Here is a 19,189-nt window from a genome sequence, read left to right as displayed (position 1 = left end):
TTTTCATGTCCTAACCCACGCTTTCTAAACCCAGCCACTTTGGCGTCACTAATTGCCATTTGTGTGGTTAAAGCAAGAACTGCTTCATGGTACTCCAAACAAGGCCTGATTCTCCCGGAATTCCATGGTATGTGTGGTTCAATGAAGCCGTCTGTGGGACACTCTCGCCGTGTCAGTCGCATCCTCTGTTCCGAGTGGTGGCGACAAGTCAGACACTACAAGGACTGCCTTCGTCTGGTGTGCGAACTCAACGGTCCGAACTACCTTCCTACCTACCGTGACTGGTGCCGGACTGCGGAGCAGGCCACGGAATTTCTGTGGGCGTCGGTGCGGATCCGTCTTCCTGGCAAGAAGAAAAAACGACCCCCGGAAGAAAAGGTGATCGTACTAGGAAATCAGCGCCTCCCTGAGAAACACCTGAGGACACTACAACTTGGGCCGAAATACGCCTTCCAACCAGCTTTGAACCCCTTCGACAAACTGGCATTGGTGAGGTCCATTTCTGCTCGGACACGGGACGATGTGCGGGCTCGCTGTGTGGAAGAGTGTGTAGATGCTGTGACTAGGACATGTGACGTCGAGCAATGTAAGTCCCCAATCAAAAGTTTGGCTGATTTCTTGGTCTCTTCAAAATTAAGGGTGCTGGTTTCGGATAAGGAGGGCTTCTTTGTCGTCATGCCCAATGATATGTATCTGGAAAAAGCCAACGGTGCAATGGAAAAGAATTTTCACCAGGTCACCAAAAAAGCAGCCCAGGTCAAGCAGAGGGCGATATCTCTGCTTGAAGAGATGTCGATGGATCGCCTAGCGAAAGCTGTCAAGGGCGCAAAAGTGTCGCATTTGGACATTTTTTTCTCAGTCAAAACACATAAGCCTGACTTTCCATTCAGGGCGATCGTGTCTGAAGCGGGCTCATGGCAACATGCCATCTCAGGCTTCTTGCTTAGGAGCCTTTCGGCCTTAGAAATTGATGACCCGTTCCTAGTACCTAATTCGGAGAAGATCGTCCAGCACCTACAGACGTCCGACACGAGGGGGCTCCGGGCTTTCAGCATTGATGTGGAGAATCTTTACTATGATATACCCCACGATGCTCTTTTGCAAAGTGTTCGGACGTGCATCTGCGACTGCAATGATGAGGCGCGGTTCATCAATCATAGTGGCATGCCCGTGGATTCCTTTTTGGAATTGGTATCATTCTACCTGAAGTCCACATTTGTGGGTTGGAAAGGGTCGTTTTTCCTGCAAAAATCGGGGATCTGTATCGGCTCACGGGTAGCTCCGGTTCTGTCAAACATTTTCCTTAGCCAAATCGACAAAACAATTGAGAGGAATCTGGACGGCCTATCATTGAACATTTTTCGGTATGTTGATGACTATTTGGTTCTTCTTCCCTCTGATCGTTTCAATCACTCGGTCGTTGACGTTTTAAAGGTATTTAAGACATGTGGTCAAGGTTTGAGTTTCACTTTCGAATTGCCTAATGAAAACTCTCTTCAATTTCTTGACTTATCTCTTCATTCTGGCAATAAGCATCTTTGCTGGGGCTACCACCCTAGGTCTTCTAAACCTTTACTCCATTTTCACTCCGGGCATTCTAAAGTAGTAAAAAATGCAATTGTCTCCTCATGCTTACGCTCTGCTTTACTTAAGTCTTGCCATGATAAAATAGCCACAAGTTTTCATGAACAAGTTAATAGATTGACTAAGTCCGGTTATCCGCTTTCGTTGATTAGCACTAGTTGCGAAAAACTCCTGTTGTGGCTCAAGGGCAAGGATGCCAAGAAGGCTATGTTATTCGACGCGAAAAAGAAACCTGTCGTTTTGCCCTATGTACATCGTTTTTCACATGGGTTACGAAATGTTGCCAATCGTTACGAGGTGGGCACAGTAATCTCAGCTCCCGTGAAGTTATCTGGATTGTGTGCGGTGGTCAGAGCGAAAGCAGAGGGATTGAAAAGTGATCATCGTTGCCATGTTAATCACAAATCAAGGTTCGTGCCATGTAAAAAAGAGGTGATTTATAAGATTCCTCTTTCGTGTGGAAAATTCTATGTAGGGCAGACCGGGCGGTGTCTAAATGTCCGGCTGTTTGAACACAGAAATTCTTTGACGCCAACAGCTCTTGAAAATTTACCGAAGCATTGCAGGGATTGTAAATGTCACCCCCTTTTCGATAAGACTGTTGTTCTTGACAGGGCATATCACCAACGTACAAGGGAGATTATTGAAGCGTTCTATATCGCGAAAGGGGGGGGGGAGTGTATTAGTGACGCATCGATCGCCTTAACAAAAAGTGAGATTGTGTACCTCCAATCGGTTGTCAAGTAACTGTGCACGTGTTTTATATTGCAATGCTATGTACCTGCGTCCATCGCCGACCTCTTATCTTCTCGTCTTGTTCTTGTTTTTTTGAGTTGTTATTTTGTTGTTTCCTTCTTTCTCTTCGCCTCCATATCTGTGGTATATATTCTGTTATCCTTCCTAATAAAAATTTAGTCGTGAGAAGCGCTCGTGTCCTGTCTTCACCTTACCTGTGTCTTGTGTTTCGCGCTACGTTTTTCGAAGAGCTCAGCAAGCTTTGGTAGGTGTGCTCTGCATTGTCTGCTACTTTGATGTGCACGTCCTGTCTGTGTCGCTGAAGTTTTTATTTAAAGCAGAGTTTCTCCGTTCTCCAAAGAGACCGTGTGTGTCATCCATTTATACTCATCAAGAAGAGGCTGTCTATTGTGCTCTCCAGGAACAAATCACACAAACCTCAAAGAGGTGACATGAAGAAAGGAACCTGCGACTTACTTGCACCATTCGTGCTTCGTTATAATGATACACTCTAAACAAAATACGGTTACTTTGTCGTAAAACGAACAGTTCTCGCTTCAGTGGATGGCACAATGCTCCCCGTCATGCTGTCTCTACCCTTAAATGCAGCTTGTCCAGCTTTCCAACTACCGGTGTACCTCTTTATAAGGGGTTAAATATTGTACTTCACATACTTGCATCACACAAATTCAAATAAATGCCAGGCATCTCACAAATGCAAGAAGCTGGGCTTCTTAGTTTGCAGTGATATTCTGAACAGCAGAAAGGATAGGAGAATGAGAAAGACAGATACTACTCATGATAGAAGCCTAGAGGTCAGCCTGCAAACTTTAACGGTAAGCACAATATTCAGACATGCCAATGAATAGTTTGTCAATTTCAAGAACCCATGCAATAATGCTGCAAAAAAAATAGGGCACATCCTGGCAGTCATATCTTCTTGTCTTGAATGCCTCACAATAGACCCTTTACAAAAGTTAGCGCCATCTAGTGAGAAAAACATGAACAGCGCACGGCGGCCATGTTTGGTTCAGTCCGTCCGCGCCGCCCGGAGTACTCGGAGGACAGTTCACTGTACCCGGAGAGTACGCGCCAACGTGAGCCCTCGTGGAACTCGTGCATGCACAGCGAGCTTCATTGGAATTCCCGCAAGTGATTGCGTCATTTGTTGGCATCACAACAGTCGGTGCTAGCACCAAGCTCCATTCGGAATGCCAGCATGTTGCTGCGTGCCTTTCTGCAGCCAGCGCAGCGTCGTAGACGCGCACGGAAGCAAGGTGTGTATACGACCGTTCGTTTGCATCCTTGATCGGCTTTACAAGTGCCACTTGCAGCATGTCAGGCATTACGGCATGTACCTCTGACTGGGAGATAGCTCATAGAACGCGATCGCGATCACCTGAAACAGCGAGGTTGTTTTGCGTGCAATGGAGCCTTGTGAACTTCACGAAAGCTTGTGCTGAGATGGAAAATGACACTGGAGAAGGAGCAATACATGTGTAACGAACGCTAAAGGTCGAATAGATCCGTTGGAGCCTTTTGTACGTGGATTGCATTCGCCATTCTCTATTTGACTTATTACAAGGGCATGATTACCGAAGCTAGTTTTCATACCATTGTGTGAAATGGCCGTGCATTGTGCAGATGGCAAAATGGTTGCCTAGGGCGCCCAAGCTGCCTGTTTCACGCTACAAAAGCGCCTGCCAAAGCCGCGGCGTCCTGTAAAGCAGGAGAAGATGAGACATCACACGTGTAGCGTCATGCTCACATCCAGCCCGTTTCAAAAGATGTTATCGTCTGATGACGCGTGCGAAGTCCGGTACGCGTCCAGAGAGCGCAGCTCAGGTTTGTAGTCTGGGCTTATGAATACTTGCCAGCGCGATCCACAAAATAACGAAGCTTGCGTTTCACTCTAGTGGGTTTTCTCGAATACCATGATGGTTTCTTAGTTGACAGCCACCCGAAAAGTCAGTTGGTTTTGTAAAGATGACGATTTCTTGTTTATTTCCTCTTTTAGTAGACATTTCAAGCTTTAACCTCATATGCAAGAGCTGAAATGGGCGGCCTCGGGAAAAGGGAACTGTGCTGAAATGATAAGGAATTTTAAAAATCGGCTATCACCGCGCCATGCCTGCTTCGCGCAAGAGTTCGTGTGATCAGATTTTCCAGTATTGCTATAAAGTATAGCATCCACAGCTATAATGTGGTGCTTGTTGACAAAACCTGTTTATTATTTGTGCAGGTCTCCTTCCATGGTTTCCCAAGCAACCCGGCTTTGAGAAAGAAGTGTATTATTGCAATACGCAGAGATGTGGGGAAAGACTTCACTATAACGCATCACACCACGCCTCGGCTCTCAAAATATGCCTCTAGCCGTCGCTGACAGAAACCGCCAGGGACAAAAGAGAGGTCCCTAGACCAGGAAAGGACTTCGCTTGACATTGAAAATCCGTTCCACGCACAGTACACTTGGCGACAACGTTACAAGCACGAACACAACGGCGGGTATTGACGGACGGACACGGAGCGGACGGACGAAGCGATCCAAAGATGGCCGCCACCGCGGGGTCAGGCGAGGTCAGCGTGCCTGTCACTGTTGCCAGACCTACTTTTGTAAACCCTCTATTGCAAAGAAGCTTTGTGCAGACCACCTGGTTCAGTTCCTGAACTTAAACTTTAGCTCATATTGGTACCAAATCACGTTTGCTAGCAGTACACACTCCACTCATTCAAGAGCCTGTTCCTATTCTCTTCTGTGCACTCCAAGCTAGTGAAGCATAGTATATAACCATTGCTGCCTTGAAGAATGCACTCTGCAAGTCATGCCCACAGCAGTCCTTGCCAGCTTCAACCTGCAAGTGACCTGACTCATATCTGTAGGATTTCCTGGAGACTTGCTGCAAAATCTGACTGAGAAATTGCTAAGACAAATCCAGACAAGCTTCAGCAAAAAGCACCCAAAAGATGACCAAATGCATACCAGACTGTCATTCCTGTGAGCACGGTGTGTCATGCAGGCTTAAGAAAACAGTAGAAAGGGTTGGCATGCTACTATTTTCCACACCAAACAAGCTTGCAGTCCAGAGCAAGTGTCAACTTTGACAAGGCTCTATACACAGCCTGTGACACGAAACACACAAAAATATACAGAATAAAGGAGAACTAATATTTATGAAACACTGTCTTGTGGCAAAACTAAATGTAGGGTTCGTATAGAATATTTGGCCTGAAATTAAAGAATTCCAGGATTTAAGGGATACAAAGGGGCAATAAACAAGGAGGGTAAGAAATATTTTTTTAGGGTTACACAGATTAGGACTCCTTTTGACTCTTTCTTAGCTCCCATTTCGATCTCCATGATCACCACACCTGCTTTCTTTTCCCCGGTCTTTTGGTGGAAACTGTCAGTCTTGAGAAGGAGTTATGCCATTCTTATCTCAGCATCCTCAGAGAGGCTATTTGTCGATTCCCAAAGAAATTTGAGCACTTTTTGCAGTTTTGTCCTTCTTTCAGACAAGGTCACAAGCTCCAACTCCAAAGCCTTTTTTTTATGACTTGCCTCCAGACTTTCTGCTGCGTCCTACTGATCGCATTCAGGCATTGTGGGAGATTCTTTGCCAAACACAGAAGATTTACAACACCATAGTTTGGCATGCCACTGACCTGGAGATATGCTTCAAGCTTTTCAGGTGACTTTTTCACTGCTGGAGCACCCATTGTTGCGACACCAATTGCCTTCTGGCACAACATGCTCAATGCCGATAGCTCAATTCTGCTCTCACGCCATAATCCACATGTTCAACCCAGGCAGGTTGAAACTTGCATTTTCCACCTGGCATGGAATTCTAATTTCCAGCACAAACAAAGGCAAAATAGTGCCGTGACACCAAATGAAAATAGAACAGTGGCCCTCAGAGGGAACAGTGGAAGACAGGGAGAGGACTGTCAAAACTAAAGTCACTGGAACTCTGAAAGTACTGCAATCAGCAGGCGGTGTGTTGGCAACACTGAGCAACATAGAGAAAATAATGAACGAAAGTATAGATAAATGAAAACTGAGAACTTCTTTAGATGAAGGTTTACAAAAGCCTTCAAAATGTCACATAACAGCTGGGTAACCTGTCGGTTTCTTGAGTCCTCCATTGTGCCCTTGCAACACAAGAAGCAGGCTGGTTTTAACGCTTCATACCCATCTTGCTTCAATAATAGCAGTGCAAATGATGTCTTCTGATACTGCCAAAGCATGCCACCTTAATAGGCTAGCTAACGCACTTCCACTAAACTCGCTTGCTTAGAAATGTGATGTGTAGAAAATATGTTCCCTTTGCACTCGCTGTTTGTCACCTCTCATTCCATACATGTGTGGAAAGTAGCTGGACTTCCCCAAAGATGCTGGCATGCGAGGCTACTGCTCCAACTGCGTGGTCAGGGAGATATATATATATTTCACAAGCACACGCCTTTCACACTGTACTGTCCCTTTGAGCACATTCCCCTTGTCTGTTTTGTTTGTTTTCATGGCTGTGTGTCTGTCTCCCTCCTTTTGCAGTGTTTGAAATATTGGCCACGAACCTATCTGCATGTGAAGCAGAAAAAAGCAAGCAGCAAGCAGCAAGCATGCTGGTTGGTGGTAAGCATAACGGCAGCAACACAAAAGAGCAGTTTTCTGGCACTGGGCCAGCGTCTTATATCTGAAATTTGTATGCCTACTACTGTTGACTCTATGTATATTTAGTGTCATGCAAATGAATATTCATGCAAATCCACAGAGCAGTTCAACTGCACTGATACCTACAGCTTCCAGAATCTGCTCATCCTTGCAAGCAGTTAGCGATGGCGTCGTCGATGGTGGCTGGACGAGAACAGTTGGTATATCAGCAGAATCTATTGGCGATGCCTCCAAGATAGTCAACTCCATTGTGGCAGAACTCTTGCTATCTAAAAATTAAAATGGATGTTGCTGTAAACATCACCTTGAGAAATCCGACATGTTCATAAAAATGCTAAACTTGATTTAGCACAAATCAAAAGGATCATAAAAACATTGCTCGCTTTATAAGTAGCACATCTTAGCACAGTAGCCTGAAAAGACGTGCTTGGTGCATTCATACAGTTGTTATCAGAAAACAAGCAGTAAAAATATCATATAACAAAACGATTAGAAAAATTTATGTTCATTCTATGATGACTATGAAATTAATTTTCACACACTTTATGACTTAACATGCTTAATTAATTTTCACACACTTTAATATGACTTAACGTGCTCACTGTGGCAGTGATTTTCAGAGCCCAGATCCATGCGCATTGTGGACCACCAGTGGGCCACCTTTAAACTTTCTTGGGTGCAGCGTGACCTATAAATGAGCAATTGGCAAAGCCAGCTTCTTGGAGCTGCTTACAGATGGCAATAGTGGCCTGATGAGTGCTCTTCGCAGGCTCTTTGAAAAATCTGAGCTGTCCCATAGTTTCATCATATGACTAAGTATTCATGGCCACACAAGTTTTGGTTCTTTGGTTAGACCTTCCCTCCTGTTCAAACTCGCATGATGCCACAGAATGATAGCAATCACTGTGGGTTAATAGAAATCTTCCAGTACCTTCATGTCACAAGAAAAACTATTAACCTACTCCCAAGAGAATGGACATCACATGTGCAGCATGACATGCCACGCGAGCTGCCTCAATGTTAAATACCCTTGCTTCCCCAAAACAGCAGGCACTCTGGTAGCTTCTGCATGCAATTTTTTCTCCTTTTTAACTCTGCTTTATAAACTTTTCACACTTTTTCCTCTGCTACCAAGCTTCTTAGCCCATAGGGGCCACTCGCAACCATAATGACTGTCTTCATTGTGTGCAGCCACTGACTGCAGTTTTGAAAGTTTGGCTTAAACAAAATACAAGGGAAGTAGTTCACTTTTAGCTACCTTTATGCGGTGTGTATGCAAAGAATTTGCGATGTTTTTATAGGATTCTGCAAATCTGAAGAAAAAAGAACTCAGTTGAGCCAAGTTTAGGTTTATAGAGGCCACTTGCATATGATACCTGTACAATAACGATTGTACTATCAGCGTCAAATGAAATGCGAACCGCGGAAAGCCTGGCCACAGGTCCCACTTACTCATCAGCCTGTCGACAGGAAACACAGGCACGCTCATCCGGTTTGCGATGCTTTTGCTTGCGTTTTCTTTGACGTTCATTGTCGCCACAATCATTCTTTCTAGGTATGGAAGCTTGGGCAGCGCGTTTCCGCTGGCGGGCGCGGCTCTGGCCCGCGTGGGTGAAGCGAGCGCTTTGAATTTGCTTCCGTCATCGCCGTGTTATCAGCGTCCGTCTACGATGCCAAGAAATTATAGCGCGGCAAGCATGCGAGCCAAGAACGCTTGTTTCTCTGAACCACGCGGGCTAGAGCCGCTGCCGCCAGCGAAACCGCGCTGCTCAAGCTTCCATACGTAGAAAGAATGATTGTGGCGCTCCAGTGGCAAAAAGCGACAACGAACGTCAAAGAAAACGCAAGCAAAAGCATCGCAAACCGGATGAGCGCGCCTGTGTTTCCTGTCGACAGGCTGATGAGTAAGTGGGACCTGTGGCCAGGCTTTCCGCGGTTCGCATTTCATTTGACGCTGATAGTACACTGTCACTATTCACCAAACATATCAACTTCAAAATTAAAAAACTAAACAATTAACTCTTTTTTGTTTGGTTGGCATGAGTGTTTTTAATAAGATGAAGACTGACTAGAAAAGAGGCGAGGAGAGGCTAGGCGAGGCGAGGCGAGGCTAGGCTAGGCTAGGCTAGGCTAGGTCAGGTTAGTATACAAGTGTACCTCTCTACTGACTTGTGCACTCTAATGAGGAAATGGTGCTGCATGACAAACCACAGAAAGGAGCATTTCATGAAAGCAGTTTGGCCTAAGTATACAAGTGTACCTGCTGCAAACTAGTAGGTTATACCTACTAGCAAAATTGTACAACTTTTGCCAAAAGTTTGAGAGTCCATAGTAGCTTGCTTTTGGGCCACGGTGTGGGCTGCATCCCCAGCATTCTAAATCTCATGAAAGTATGAAGAACTCTGGTTCTCACCCATCTAGGACTTCCACTGATATGCTACAAGGGCTTAGAAGCGAACTCCCCTGGGCTCTAAACTTTTGATGACGGCTGTACATAAAGCTTTTGATAACATCAACCCTACCACAGAAGAGTCACGCTGAACAAGAGCTTGTTTTTTTCTGACAAAGCTATGTGGACCCTAAAAGGCTGTTCTTTTTAATACCTTCAACAGTCATTCAAGTCATAAATTCCTAGCAGGAAAATGCAGGAAAAATAAAAAAGAAGTGAGGTGCTACTTTCTAAGCCAATAGTGAGGTGCTACTTTCTACCAATAAGCCATACCCAACAAAAACCTAGCCATCTAATGGCCCTGATCCCAACAAAACTCGTCAATATTTTTACTGTTCACTGATCCCAAAGAGTTCTGGTCACAGCATTGCTATGTGCCTTGCACAGACTCTTTACATGATAAATGTACAAACAAAAGGGTGTTGATAATTATGGGTACTCACCAGTTAGAGGAACAAAACTCTCATCGTTGACTGTTGAAGAGCTAAAAAACAAAAGCACAGGCGTGATTGCACATCAAGTTGCGTGAAATGCAAGTATCTTTACTGGTAGTAGTATATCCTCATCAGACTCTGCATACATTATAATACACATTTGTTTTTAAAGATATCTCAAAAAACGCATCAGTCCTGCAGCCTAACTACCACTGAAAGTCATAGAGCCCTCACTGTGCTCCCACTTAGCTCTCCAAAAGGTGTGATATGATAGGGGCGCTCTGAGCAGCCTTCAAAGTTTGTGGATTTCTCCAAACCAGATTTCTGTCCCTAGCGTCCGAACAGTTCCCAAGTCGCTGGCGCTTTTCCATGAGATTTGTCGCAATTTTGATTTAAATACGCATTCTCTCGTCCATGTATATAACTAAATATGTGCCATAAAATGTTGTTACATGTTTATGTAGGCCCAGAGGCCCGTAGCAGAGAGCATGGAGAAAACTCATTAGGAAAGAACTGTTGTACCACAGTTGAGAGATTTTCAGTGTACATTCACAAGATCACTGAGACTTGAGATATGTATTTGGATTAAAGCTAACAGGCCGAACTTTTGCTCAGGTTTCACGAGGAAAAGGGCTGTTGAATGTCCCAAAGCTGCCCCTGTGGTATAAGAGATGCCATAGAGTGTCCCGGGTTAACTTCAAAGTCTTTACTGTTCACCAACATCATCATCATCATCATCATCTATTTTCCCTTAAAGGCCCCAATGGGGCATTACATAAGGGGGGGGGGGGGAAATGGCAATATCGGGTCACAAAGGTAGAACACAAATATAAATGGCAAGCACAAATAAACACAGTAAACGCATTGAAATTAACAAGGCAATAAAGAGGTAAATAAAGAGGCTTTTTACAGGAATTGAAAAGAGAAATAAGCGATCAATAAATGTTTAAATTTTACAGAGTTGATTTCATTGACAATACCACCAGGAAGTGCATTCTACTCGGATATAACAGTTGGTAAAAAGGAATTAGAGAAAGCGTTAGTGGTACCATGAATGCGCTGAACACTGTTGCAATTAAACATCACAAAGCACATGGATGATTTTGAATTTCGCTTCCTTCAAAATGCGACCCCCATGCCCAGGATCTAATCTCACAATCTTAGGCTCTTTACGTGAATACGACTTTCAAAGTATCCAATTTTTTCTGACTGAAATCCATACCCCGTGTACATCCCACAAAATCCAATTTCAGGTGATAATAAACAAGAGGCTTTATATACTTTACACCCACTGTATTGGCAAAGTTGTGTTTTTTCCATTCTTTTTCCATACCTCAAATCATTATCAGAAAAACTAGAGTACATCCTTTCTACTTTACTGACTAGTGCACTCTAATGAGGAAATGGTGCTGCATGACAAACCACAGAAAGGAGCATTTCATGAAAGCAGTTTGGCCTAAATATACAAGTGCACCCGCTGCAAACTTTTTTTCTAGCAGCTCTCTCCACTGCCCTCACCTCCACACCCCCTAGCTTTCCCTTTACTTTGTCTCACAACCTCCACCATCACTAGCCTTCTGACCATCCCCGTGCCACCATCGTGTTGCTATATGATTAAGAGAAAATGAGGGTGCCATCAAGGGCAGATATGCCTTTGAAAGTAACATCTCTTTGAGAAGGTACTTTCCACTGCAGTAGTACACAAAGACAAAGCAAACTCACAAAGAGACAAAGAATGAAGTTCCATGATGTTGATTCTGGTACCTATGTCCTAGTGGCAATGAACACTATCCATCATCATCAATGGTGTTCATGTCCCAATTGTAGCATCATCAGAATTTAAAACCCCACCTAAAAGATGCCTTCTTGTGTATGTTCTTGATCAAGCTGCCTTTTGTGCTGACAGCAAAGCAAAGGCTTGCTTAGTGTGAACTGTAGTTTATTAAGGCATTTATGCTAAAGATGCTTTACAAAGATGCTAGTTATGCTGGTGACACATGAACAGTCACCGGGTTAATAAGAAAGAATGAAACAAAGGACAGCACACGAATGCTAACATTATTTTTATTTATTTTTTTTCAACTTCTAGGTTAAGCTAGATAAGTTATAATTGCGGGCCAGCACCAGACTATTAAAAGTATGGAATCAGAACTGCGCAGTGGCCCTCTGTTTACAGATCGAAATTAAAGACTTAAAATCTTTCTCGTTGCAGCTTGCTTTACTTTCAGTTCAGTGCCTTGCCTCACAGAGCATCAAAGAGTCACTTCCTCCAGCCAAACATACAAAATGCTAGTAGATCGTGAAGAAATGAAATCAATAGTTCAGACAAGTTTTCAGATGACACCAGGATATTATGCTTGAATAGCATGTGTGAGAAAATAAACTGAATTCACATGAGATAATGCGTTTTACCTTGGTGAATTCGTGCTGTACTTGCTATCCGCTACAGACTGCGTCACACTTCCCTGGCGCTTTTTCCTGTGAGCTTTCTTCTTGCTCGACTTTCTTAACGAGGAATGAGTCGGGGACGCTGGAGGCAGATGTGATACCTTGAAATAAACAGGCAGAAAATTATAAAAGGCTCAAAGAACGTTAAAGTTGAATGAATGGTTAAAAAAAAATTCAGAACGCCACCTGAATACTCCACAAACTATAGCAGACATAGGAGTTCCCGGGTTCAAACCCGGTGTTTCTATGGAGGCGAAACGCAAAAGGCTCCCGTGTGCTGTGCGATGTGTGTCAGTGTACGTAAAGTTCCCCAGGTGGTTGAAATTGCTGTTGTTTGCCTCATAAAATGGTACATACCCACAAGTGGGATTGGCCATAACCAGGCGGTGACTACCTGCATTGCAAACTGCAGGCGGCAAACATGGGATGGTCATAATTCCGGAGCTTTCCACTACGGCACCTCTTTCGCTATTCCTTCTTTCACTCCCACCTTCCTCCTTTTCATACCGAAGCCAGGCAAACGACTAGCTCTCGAACACCTCCACCCCATCTCCCTCACATCCTGTGCTCGGAAACTAATGGAACACGTCATTCTCAACCCTCTTAATCATTACATTGAAGATAGCCATCTCCTACCTCGCACCACGATTGGCCTCCCCTCAAATCTCTCTACGAAAGACATTACGCTCCAGCTATCTCTCGAGATACTGTGCCTTTCTACCAGAGCGAGCACAAAGGCTATTCTAGGGCTTGATTTAACTAAAGCATTTGACAGCGTCTCGCATGGAGCTATTCTCGCTAACCTCTCCCTACTAAACCTTGGTCATCCTACCTACGAGTATATATGCACTTTCCTATCTGGTCGTACAGCTGAACTTAGCTCTGGCTCTCTCGTCTCAGAACCTATAACCCTCGGTAGCAATGGCACCCCCCAGGGAGCCGTTCTCTCTCCCTTTCTTCTCAATGTCACCTTGGTCACGTTACCTTCTAAATTAGATGCTATCCCCAGGCTATCCCATACCTTATACGCAGACGACATCACCCTCTGGGTTTCAACAGGCAACGATGCTGAGGTTGAATCTGCACTTCAACAAGCGGTTGATGTCACTGAGAGCCATGTAGCCACAGCTGACCTCTCGTGCTCCCCTCAGAAGTCCAAGCTACTGCTCATCCAAGGTCAACCCGGCCTCCACAGCCATCCTCCCATCTGCATTACTGCTAGTGGCCAACCCATATACGAAGTATCCACCATTAGGGTATTGGGACTTGTCATCCAGAGCAATCGGAAAAACACCCACACTCTGGCTGAACTCACAGTCTCTGTCTCGCAGACCATTTGTCTAATTCGTCGCATTAGTAATAAACATAGGGGCATGCGAGAAGCTGACCTCTGATATCTTGTTCAGGTGTTTGTTATCAGTCGCCTCACATATACCCTCCCTTACCTCTACCTTAGCTGCCAGGAAGGGGATCGCGTTGACTGCCTTATTAGGCGGGCATACCAGGCGGCTCTTCATCTCCCCCACCAGATCCCCACTATAAACTACTGGCATTAGTGGTCTACAACACTGTGACGGAGCTCTCGGAAGCTCATCTGACTTCTCAGTACGAGCGTCTCACCCACACCTCCACGGGGCGTCACATACTCGACAAGCTTGGAATAAGCTTCGAAACGACCATCGCCGACAAGGCCCAGCTTCCGTCCCATATCCACAGTGACTTTATTGTTACCGCTCCCCCTAAAAACATGCACCCAGAGTATCATGTCACTCGCCGAAAGGGCAGGGCTAAGTCTCTGCACAAAAAGTACTTCACAGATCGGACAGTAGTCTACGTCGACACCACCGAATACCCCAATTGCGATGCTTTTTCTCTCGCAGTTGTAAACTACTAAGGACAGCCGTTGGTTGCGTGCTCCATTCCCGTCAGATCACCTGAAGAGGCCGAGGAGGCGGCCATAGCCTTGGCGATGGTCTCCACCTCTGGAGAAACCAGCTTCAGAGACTCTAAATCTGCGATTCGCAATTTCACCAAAGGCCGGGTCTCCCCTGTCACCCTACCTCTCCTCCACTCCACCAACCTCCAACTCCGCCCTATCCAATTGATCTGGGTCCCTGCGCACTCATCCCATCCAGGGAACGAGGCCGCCCACAATCATGTCCGAGGATTCGTCGACCGGGAATTCTCACAAGTCAGACAGCCAGAAAAACCGGACTGTATGGTCAGTCGGCTATGATACTCAGAAGTTTTCTCTTCGGAACGAAGGATCGCTTGCAGTAGTGTTTGAACCTGTACGTCTTGAGACACGCTGGTTAGAGCATACAAGCTTTGAGAGATCGTATGGTTACATTTCATGACATAACCATGCACTACCGCTAAGGTAGACTTCTATATCCCCCCGCACATATTTTTGTCATCAAACCCCAAGAGGTTGTGTGGAGGCAACTCCAAACGAACACCTTCTCCAACCCCGCGATATATGTCCGCATATACCCTGGGGTCTGCTCCCCTTCCTGTAAACTATGTGGCCAACATGCCACTCTACCCCACATACTCTGGGCTTGCCCTCATGTCTCCCCTCCTCGAGGTTTGCAGCTCTCGAATCCAGATCAGAGGGAGGCCGCATTGCTCAGTTCCGACTCGGACACAGAGATCCGGGTTGTGACAAGAGCCCTAGAAGTCGCCGAACGTCAAGGGCTCATGGCCATTTGACGGGGCTATATAACCCCACACCATCTGCTACTTTTGTCGATGGAAATAAAGTTTATCCTCCTCCTCCTTCCCTTACGGCGCGGTTCGGGTGTCCACCGAGATGTGAGACAATTACAGCGCCATTTCCTTTCCTCAAAAGCCAATAACCACAGCAGACGTCGCTTCAGCATATCTGCTTTTACTATGCTAAGTACACAGGCACCAGGCAGCTACTGCAGAAGCTTACCCTCCGTGCATGAAGTCGTCAAAGTAAACGAAACAAGCACCAAGTTCACAACCGTCCTGACACATAAAATGAAACATCGCTTACTGGGGTGACATATGACAACCTTATTACATATGACTGTGAATCAGTACCGGCATGCCTGTCATTCCGGTACAGAAAATGAAAAGAAAGCTTCGTTGACCACCGCATTACCTGAGAGGAATGAGGAGGTGGCTGAAGAAGCTGTTGAATTTCTTCCAAATTGTGGAAGTCGTCACAGCCACCCGCAGGAATGGGTGTTTGTGGTGCCATCTCGGGACCATCGCCCATAATCTGTATCGCACAAATCCAAAACATAGCTTCAGGATGCTTCGCAAAACGGGAAAAAGTGATTACCTAAACATTCAAACCTTTCAACGTCTCAAACAGTCATAATTCAATACTAGACACATTCACTGCATGAAAGAAATAGCGTGTGCATCTAATTACAAATGTTGCAAATTTATTCCGAACGTTGCGACCGCGGCTAGTGACTGCTTTAGGAAGCTCACCCTGGCTCACCTGCGCACTGCTGAATTAAGTGGTTTAGACAATGCTATTTTTCATGGTAAATTCCGAAGAACTGCCATAGAAACCTGAGCAACGAGCACAACAACACTCCGTTGCGGAGCAAGGTTGTTGCGGAGTTCTCGGTGCTTATCTGCGTTGATAGCGATAAGCAGCTCACGCCTTCTCACTAAGCCGACACGCAAGGAATGCTAGTTAGACACAGCAACGGTTATAAAGATATTATTTCCAGCTTAGACACGATCTGCTGCAAATGATTTACGCAAGCGTAATCCTGGCGTGGCTAGAGTGAAAGAAAAAAATAAGGAAAACCATATGTTTGAATACGAAACCAAAACTCAAATAATTGTACGCTATTTTAAAAGTATCTCAAATTTTGTTGCAACTTTTATTTATAATTAATAAACTTTTATGCAAACGAAGTTTAGTGTTTTTTGTTTGTTTAAAACAAGTTCAGTAGGTCTTGGTTTAAAATGACGACCATTAATGAGTGTGTACTGAGTTTGAGAGTAAGCATGATATGCTTCCCATGATTCAACGGGGCGTAGATTCAAACAGTCGAGCGGTCGAGCGGTTGAGCTTCAAGTAGCCCGGGTATGCACCGTTGACTGCTGGCGTTCGTTTCGGTTCGTGGTATCTCTGCTGTCCCTGTGTTCGAGACAGCGCAGAGCCTTGGACATCAAGACACGACTTCTTTAAAAGGTGAATTGGGTCTGTAATGGGAATTCGTCACTTCAGCAATCCACTATTTTTCGTTAAGCGCACACCAAGCGGCAACCTCATGTATTGAGCCTATTTACTGACTCGGTGACATATGATTCAAAGATACGTGCGGTGATTGACCACTTGTCTGGCGTGATTTCAAATTTTCGTGAATCTAATGCTTGCGAGCAGCTGCAATTTCTCTGTCGTGTGGCGCGTCTGTTGGCCACGTATCAATGTTGTTGGTGCATGAACACTGTATGCATGGTGTCGCCGCTAACTTATTTCGCCCATTTTCTCTTTACTACTCATTTTCAAGCTGCCATGGCTCCAATCATGTCCAAATTATCCTTGGCGGCCCAGTTTGATGACTTGTGCCGACGGCTAACGCAGACTGACACAACTCACGAAGGTACGGTTTGGACTTGTGCTGCTTTGCTGTACTATAGTGCCTAGAATATACTATATTCTAGGCACTATAGCTGTACTCAGAAACTGTAATGCCAGCTTTGTGACAAGTCAGCTGGCCAGTGTGGCTGTGTGTTCTGCGTGCCTTAATGCTTTGTAAGCGTTAACGCTACAAGACAGGACTAAATTTTCGTTTTCTTCTAATTTGAATTTGCAGACATGAGCGCCTGTTGTGCGGTGTAGTTTATTAAGGCAAATGTAGCTTAGCAAGAGTCTCAGAAATCGTTACTTCTTTCTTTTGCTCATCTCTTGACTAGACTAGGTTACTATGTGCTGTATTAAACGTGCAGAAAGCGCCACTCGTAAGAATTCGAGGCTGGATGTTTTGAGTGCCGTGGAAATGATTTAGGCTATGAGAGACGCCGTAGTGAAGGGCTTCGGAAGTTTCGACCACCTGGGGTTCTTTAACGTGCACTGACATAGCACAGTACGCGGGTCTCTAGAATTTCGCCTCCATCGAAATTCGACCGCCGCGGCCGGGATCGAACCCGCGTCTTTCGGGTCAGCAGCCGAGCAACATAACCACTGAGCCATCGCCGCTTTAGAGAATAATTAAGGACCTAAGTTCCTTTTATGACAACAAACTTGTAATGCCTATTTTTCTCGTTTCATTCCTGAAAATTTGTTTTCAACACGAATTTCTGTAATGACCTTGTGGGAAGATTGAACATTATAAAGTTTGAAAACAATGCAGCCAGTTTTGCATCCAAATATATATGCCAAGTGATTATGCCAAGGTGAGTGGTGGTCTGGGACGTGAAACAACTTCATAGGCTGTCCCATTACATGGATGAACGTATGGATATATGATGGATTGCACCGAGTCCTCAGTGTTTCGATGCAGAAAATTGTCTTCTCATACTCCGAGGTGAACAATCACAGCTGTACTGCTGCTGCCATTTTGAGAGAGGACCCATGCCCCAGCAGCATATTCTGTTACACTAAATCTTTTAACGCAATAGCATTAAGGAGCTTGTGTCACATAGAATCTGGTGTCTGCATCATTGGACATGAGCAAAAAATCCCCAGAGAAGAAACCTAGGAGGCAGGTGGGCCACCCAGGTCACGTAACCTTGCGGTGTCATCACAACCTGCCCACCAGATTGTGAGCAAACAGTGCACCGTGGCAAGTGGCAGTTAAATTAATGAAGCAACCTCGGTTGCACAAGCCTCACAGTGGCCGCGCCTGCCATCACAGGGCAGTGGCGCATCGCTTAACCACTGCGCCAGGAGTGTTATAAGGACTCCCAGGAATCTATGAATGTTAAGTATAGAATGACCAATTCAGCATATATGGGCATTAACCCATTAACGCTATAGCATCATACCGAGGGTTTGATCCCGGCCACGGCGGTAGATTTTCGATGGAGGAAATTCTAGAGGCCCGTGTGCTGTGCGATGTCAGTGCACGTTAAAGATCCCCAGGTGGTTGAAATTTCCGGAGCCCTCCACTACGGCGTCTCTCATAGCCTTAGTTGCTTTGGGACGTTAAACCCCATAAAAACCAAACCAAAAACCAAGTATCATACCCTTGAGACGGAGCTTAAGTGTCCCTTCCAGTTTTTGACATGCAGTTTTTGTTTCCATGCTTTGCGTATCAGCAGTTTATTGTTTGAACTATGTACGTCAGCAGTTGCAAGCTGCTGCAGCATGCTGATTCTTGTATTCTATAAAGGAGTCCTCAAGTCATTGGTGTCTCATACATGAATGGGCAATTGCAGCCACTGCTACTGTGCAGCCATTGCAGCACACTAGCATTGGGTTCAACAGCTCCTTGACTGGCTCCCGGACCTGTTGGCTCCTTGCGGTTATGTTGAATGCACAAAAGTGTGTTTCTCATGTGGGCAACATGTGCAGCAGTATTTCATGTACAGCACAGGGGCACAGGGGACAACCATGCTTCCACAAATGGCACTGGTTTCTGTGCATTACGTAAGACTTGTAGTGCTCTTTGTATTACCGATACTCTATGCAAGAAAGGCAGAGTGATTCGAGGCTGTTCTTGGTTACTGTGGCTGGAGAGGATGAGACCCCGCAATTTTCAGTACGCACAATGCTGATGTAAGGCTTGGAAAGCATACGTTGTTCTGTAATTGCTGCAAAACAACTCCTGCACATAAAGCAAATTGCCGGATGCCACTGCGGTGGCTCAGTGGTTATGGTGCTCGGCTGCTGACCCGAAAGACATGGGTTCGATCCCAGCCGCAGTGGTCTCA

The 19,189-nt window shown here is 45.3% G+C and overlaps 2 protein-coding genes across 8 annotated transcripts in view; one reads left to right on the top strand and one right to left on the bottom strand.

Annotated features, from left to right (window-relative positions):
* LOC149352627 (uncharacterized) overlaps positions 1-16,073 on the bottom strand; it is a 36,695-nt gene extending 20,622 nt beyond the window's left edge. The window contains exons 1-6 of one of the 5 annotated variants that reach the window (XR_016290831.1): positions 15,798-16,073; positions 15,450-15,569; positions 12,284-12,420; positions 9,881-9,921; positions 7,115-7,257; positions 5,983-6,164 (exon numbers count right to left, since the gene is read on the bottom strand). Coding sequence is in view for 3 of the 5 variants with exons in the window: in XM_089581826.1 (XP_089437952.1) it covers positions 7,115-7,257; positions 9,881-9,921; positions 12,284-12,420; positions 15,450-15,566 (438 nt within the window). In the remaining 2 variants the exon portion in view is untranslated. Of the gene's footprint in view, positions 1-5,982; positions 6,165-7,114; positions 7,258-9,880; positions 9,922-12,283; positions 12,421-15,449; positions 15,570-15,632; positions 15,762-15,787 lie in introns of those variants that run through there. The other 4 variants (XR_016290832.1, XM_089581826.1, XM_089581825.1 and 1 more) reach the window with 4 other exon arrangements.
* Positions 16,074-16,357: 284 nt separating this feature from the next.
* The window catches only part of LOC149352626 (rac GTPase-activating protein 1-like), a 59,438-nt gene continuing 56,606 nt past the window's right edge, over positions 16,358-19,189 (top strand). For 2 of the 3 annotated variants that reach the window (XM_089581823.1, XM_089581822.1), the window contains exons 1-2: positions 16,358-16,505; positions 16,825-16,917. In XM_089581823.1, the coding sequence (XP_089437949.1) occupies positions 16,830-16,917 (88 nt within the window). In that variant the 5' untranslated portion in view covers positions 16,358-16,505; positions 16,825-16,829. Of the gene's footprint in view, positions 16,506-16,824; positions 16,918-19,189 lie in introns of those variants that run through there. The other variant, XM_089581824.1, reaches the window with a different exon arrangement.

This window comes from Amblyomma mixtum, chromosome 3, assembly GCF_055824585.1.
Source record: "Amblyomma mixtum isolate Tamu chromosome 3, ASM5582458v1, whole genome shotgun sequence".
NCBI classification, from domain to species: domain Eukaryota; kingdom Metazoa; phylum Arthropoda; class Arachnida; order Ixodida; family Ixodidae; genus Amblyomma; species Amblyomma mixtum.
This window is presented reverse-complemented; position numbering and strand designations above follow the sequence as displayed.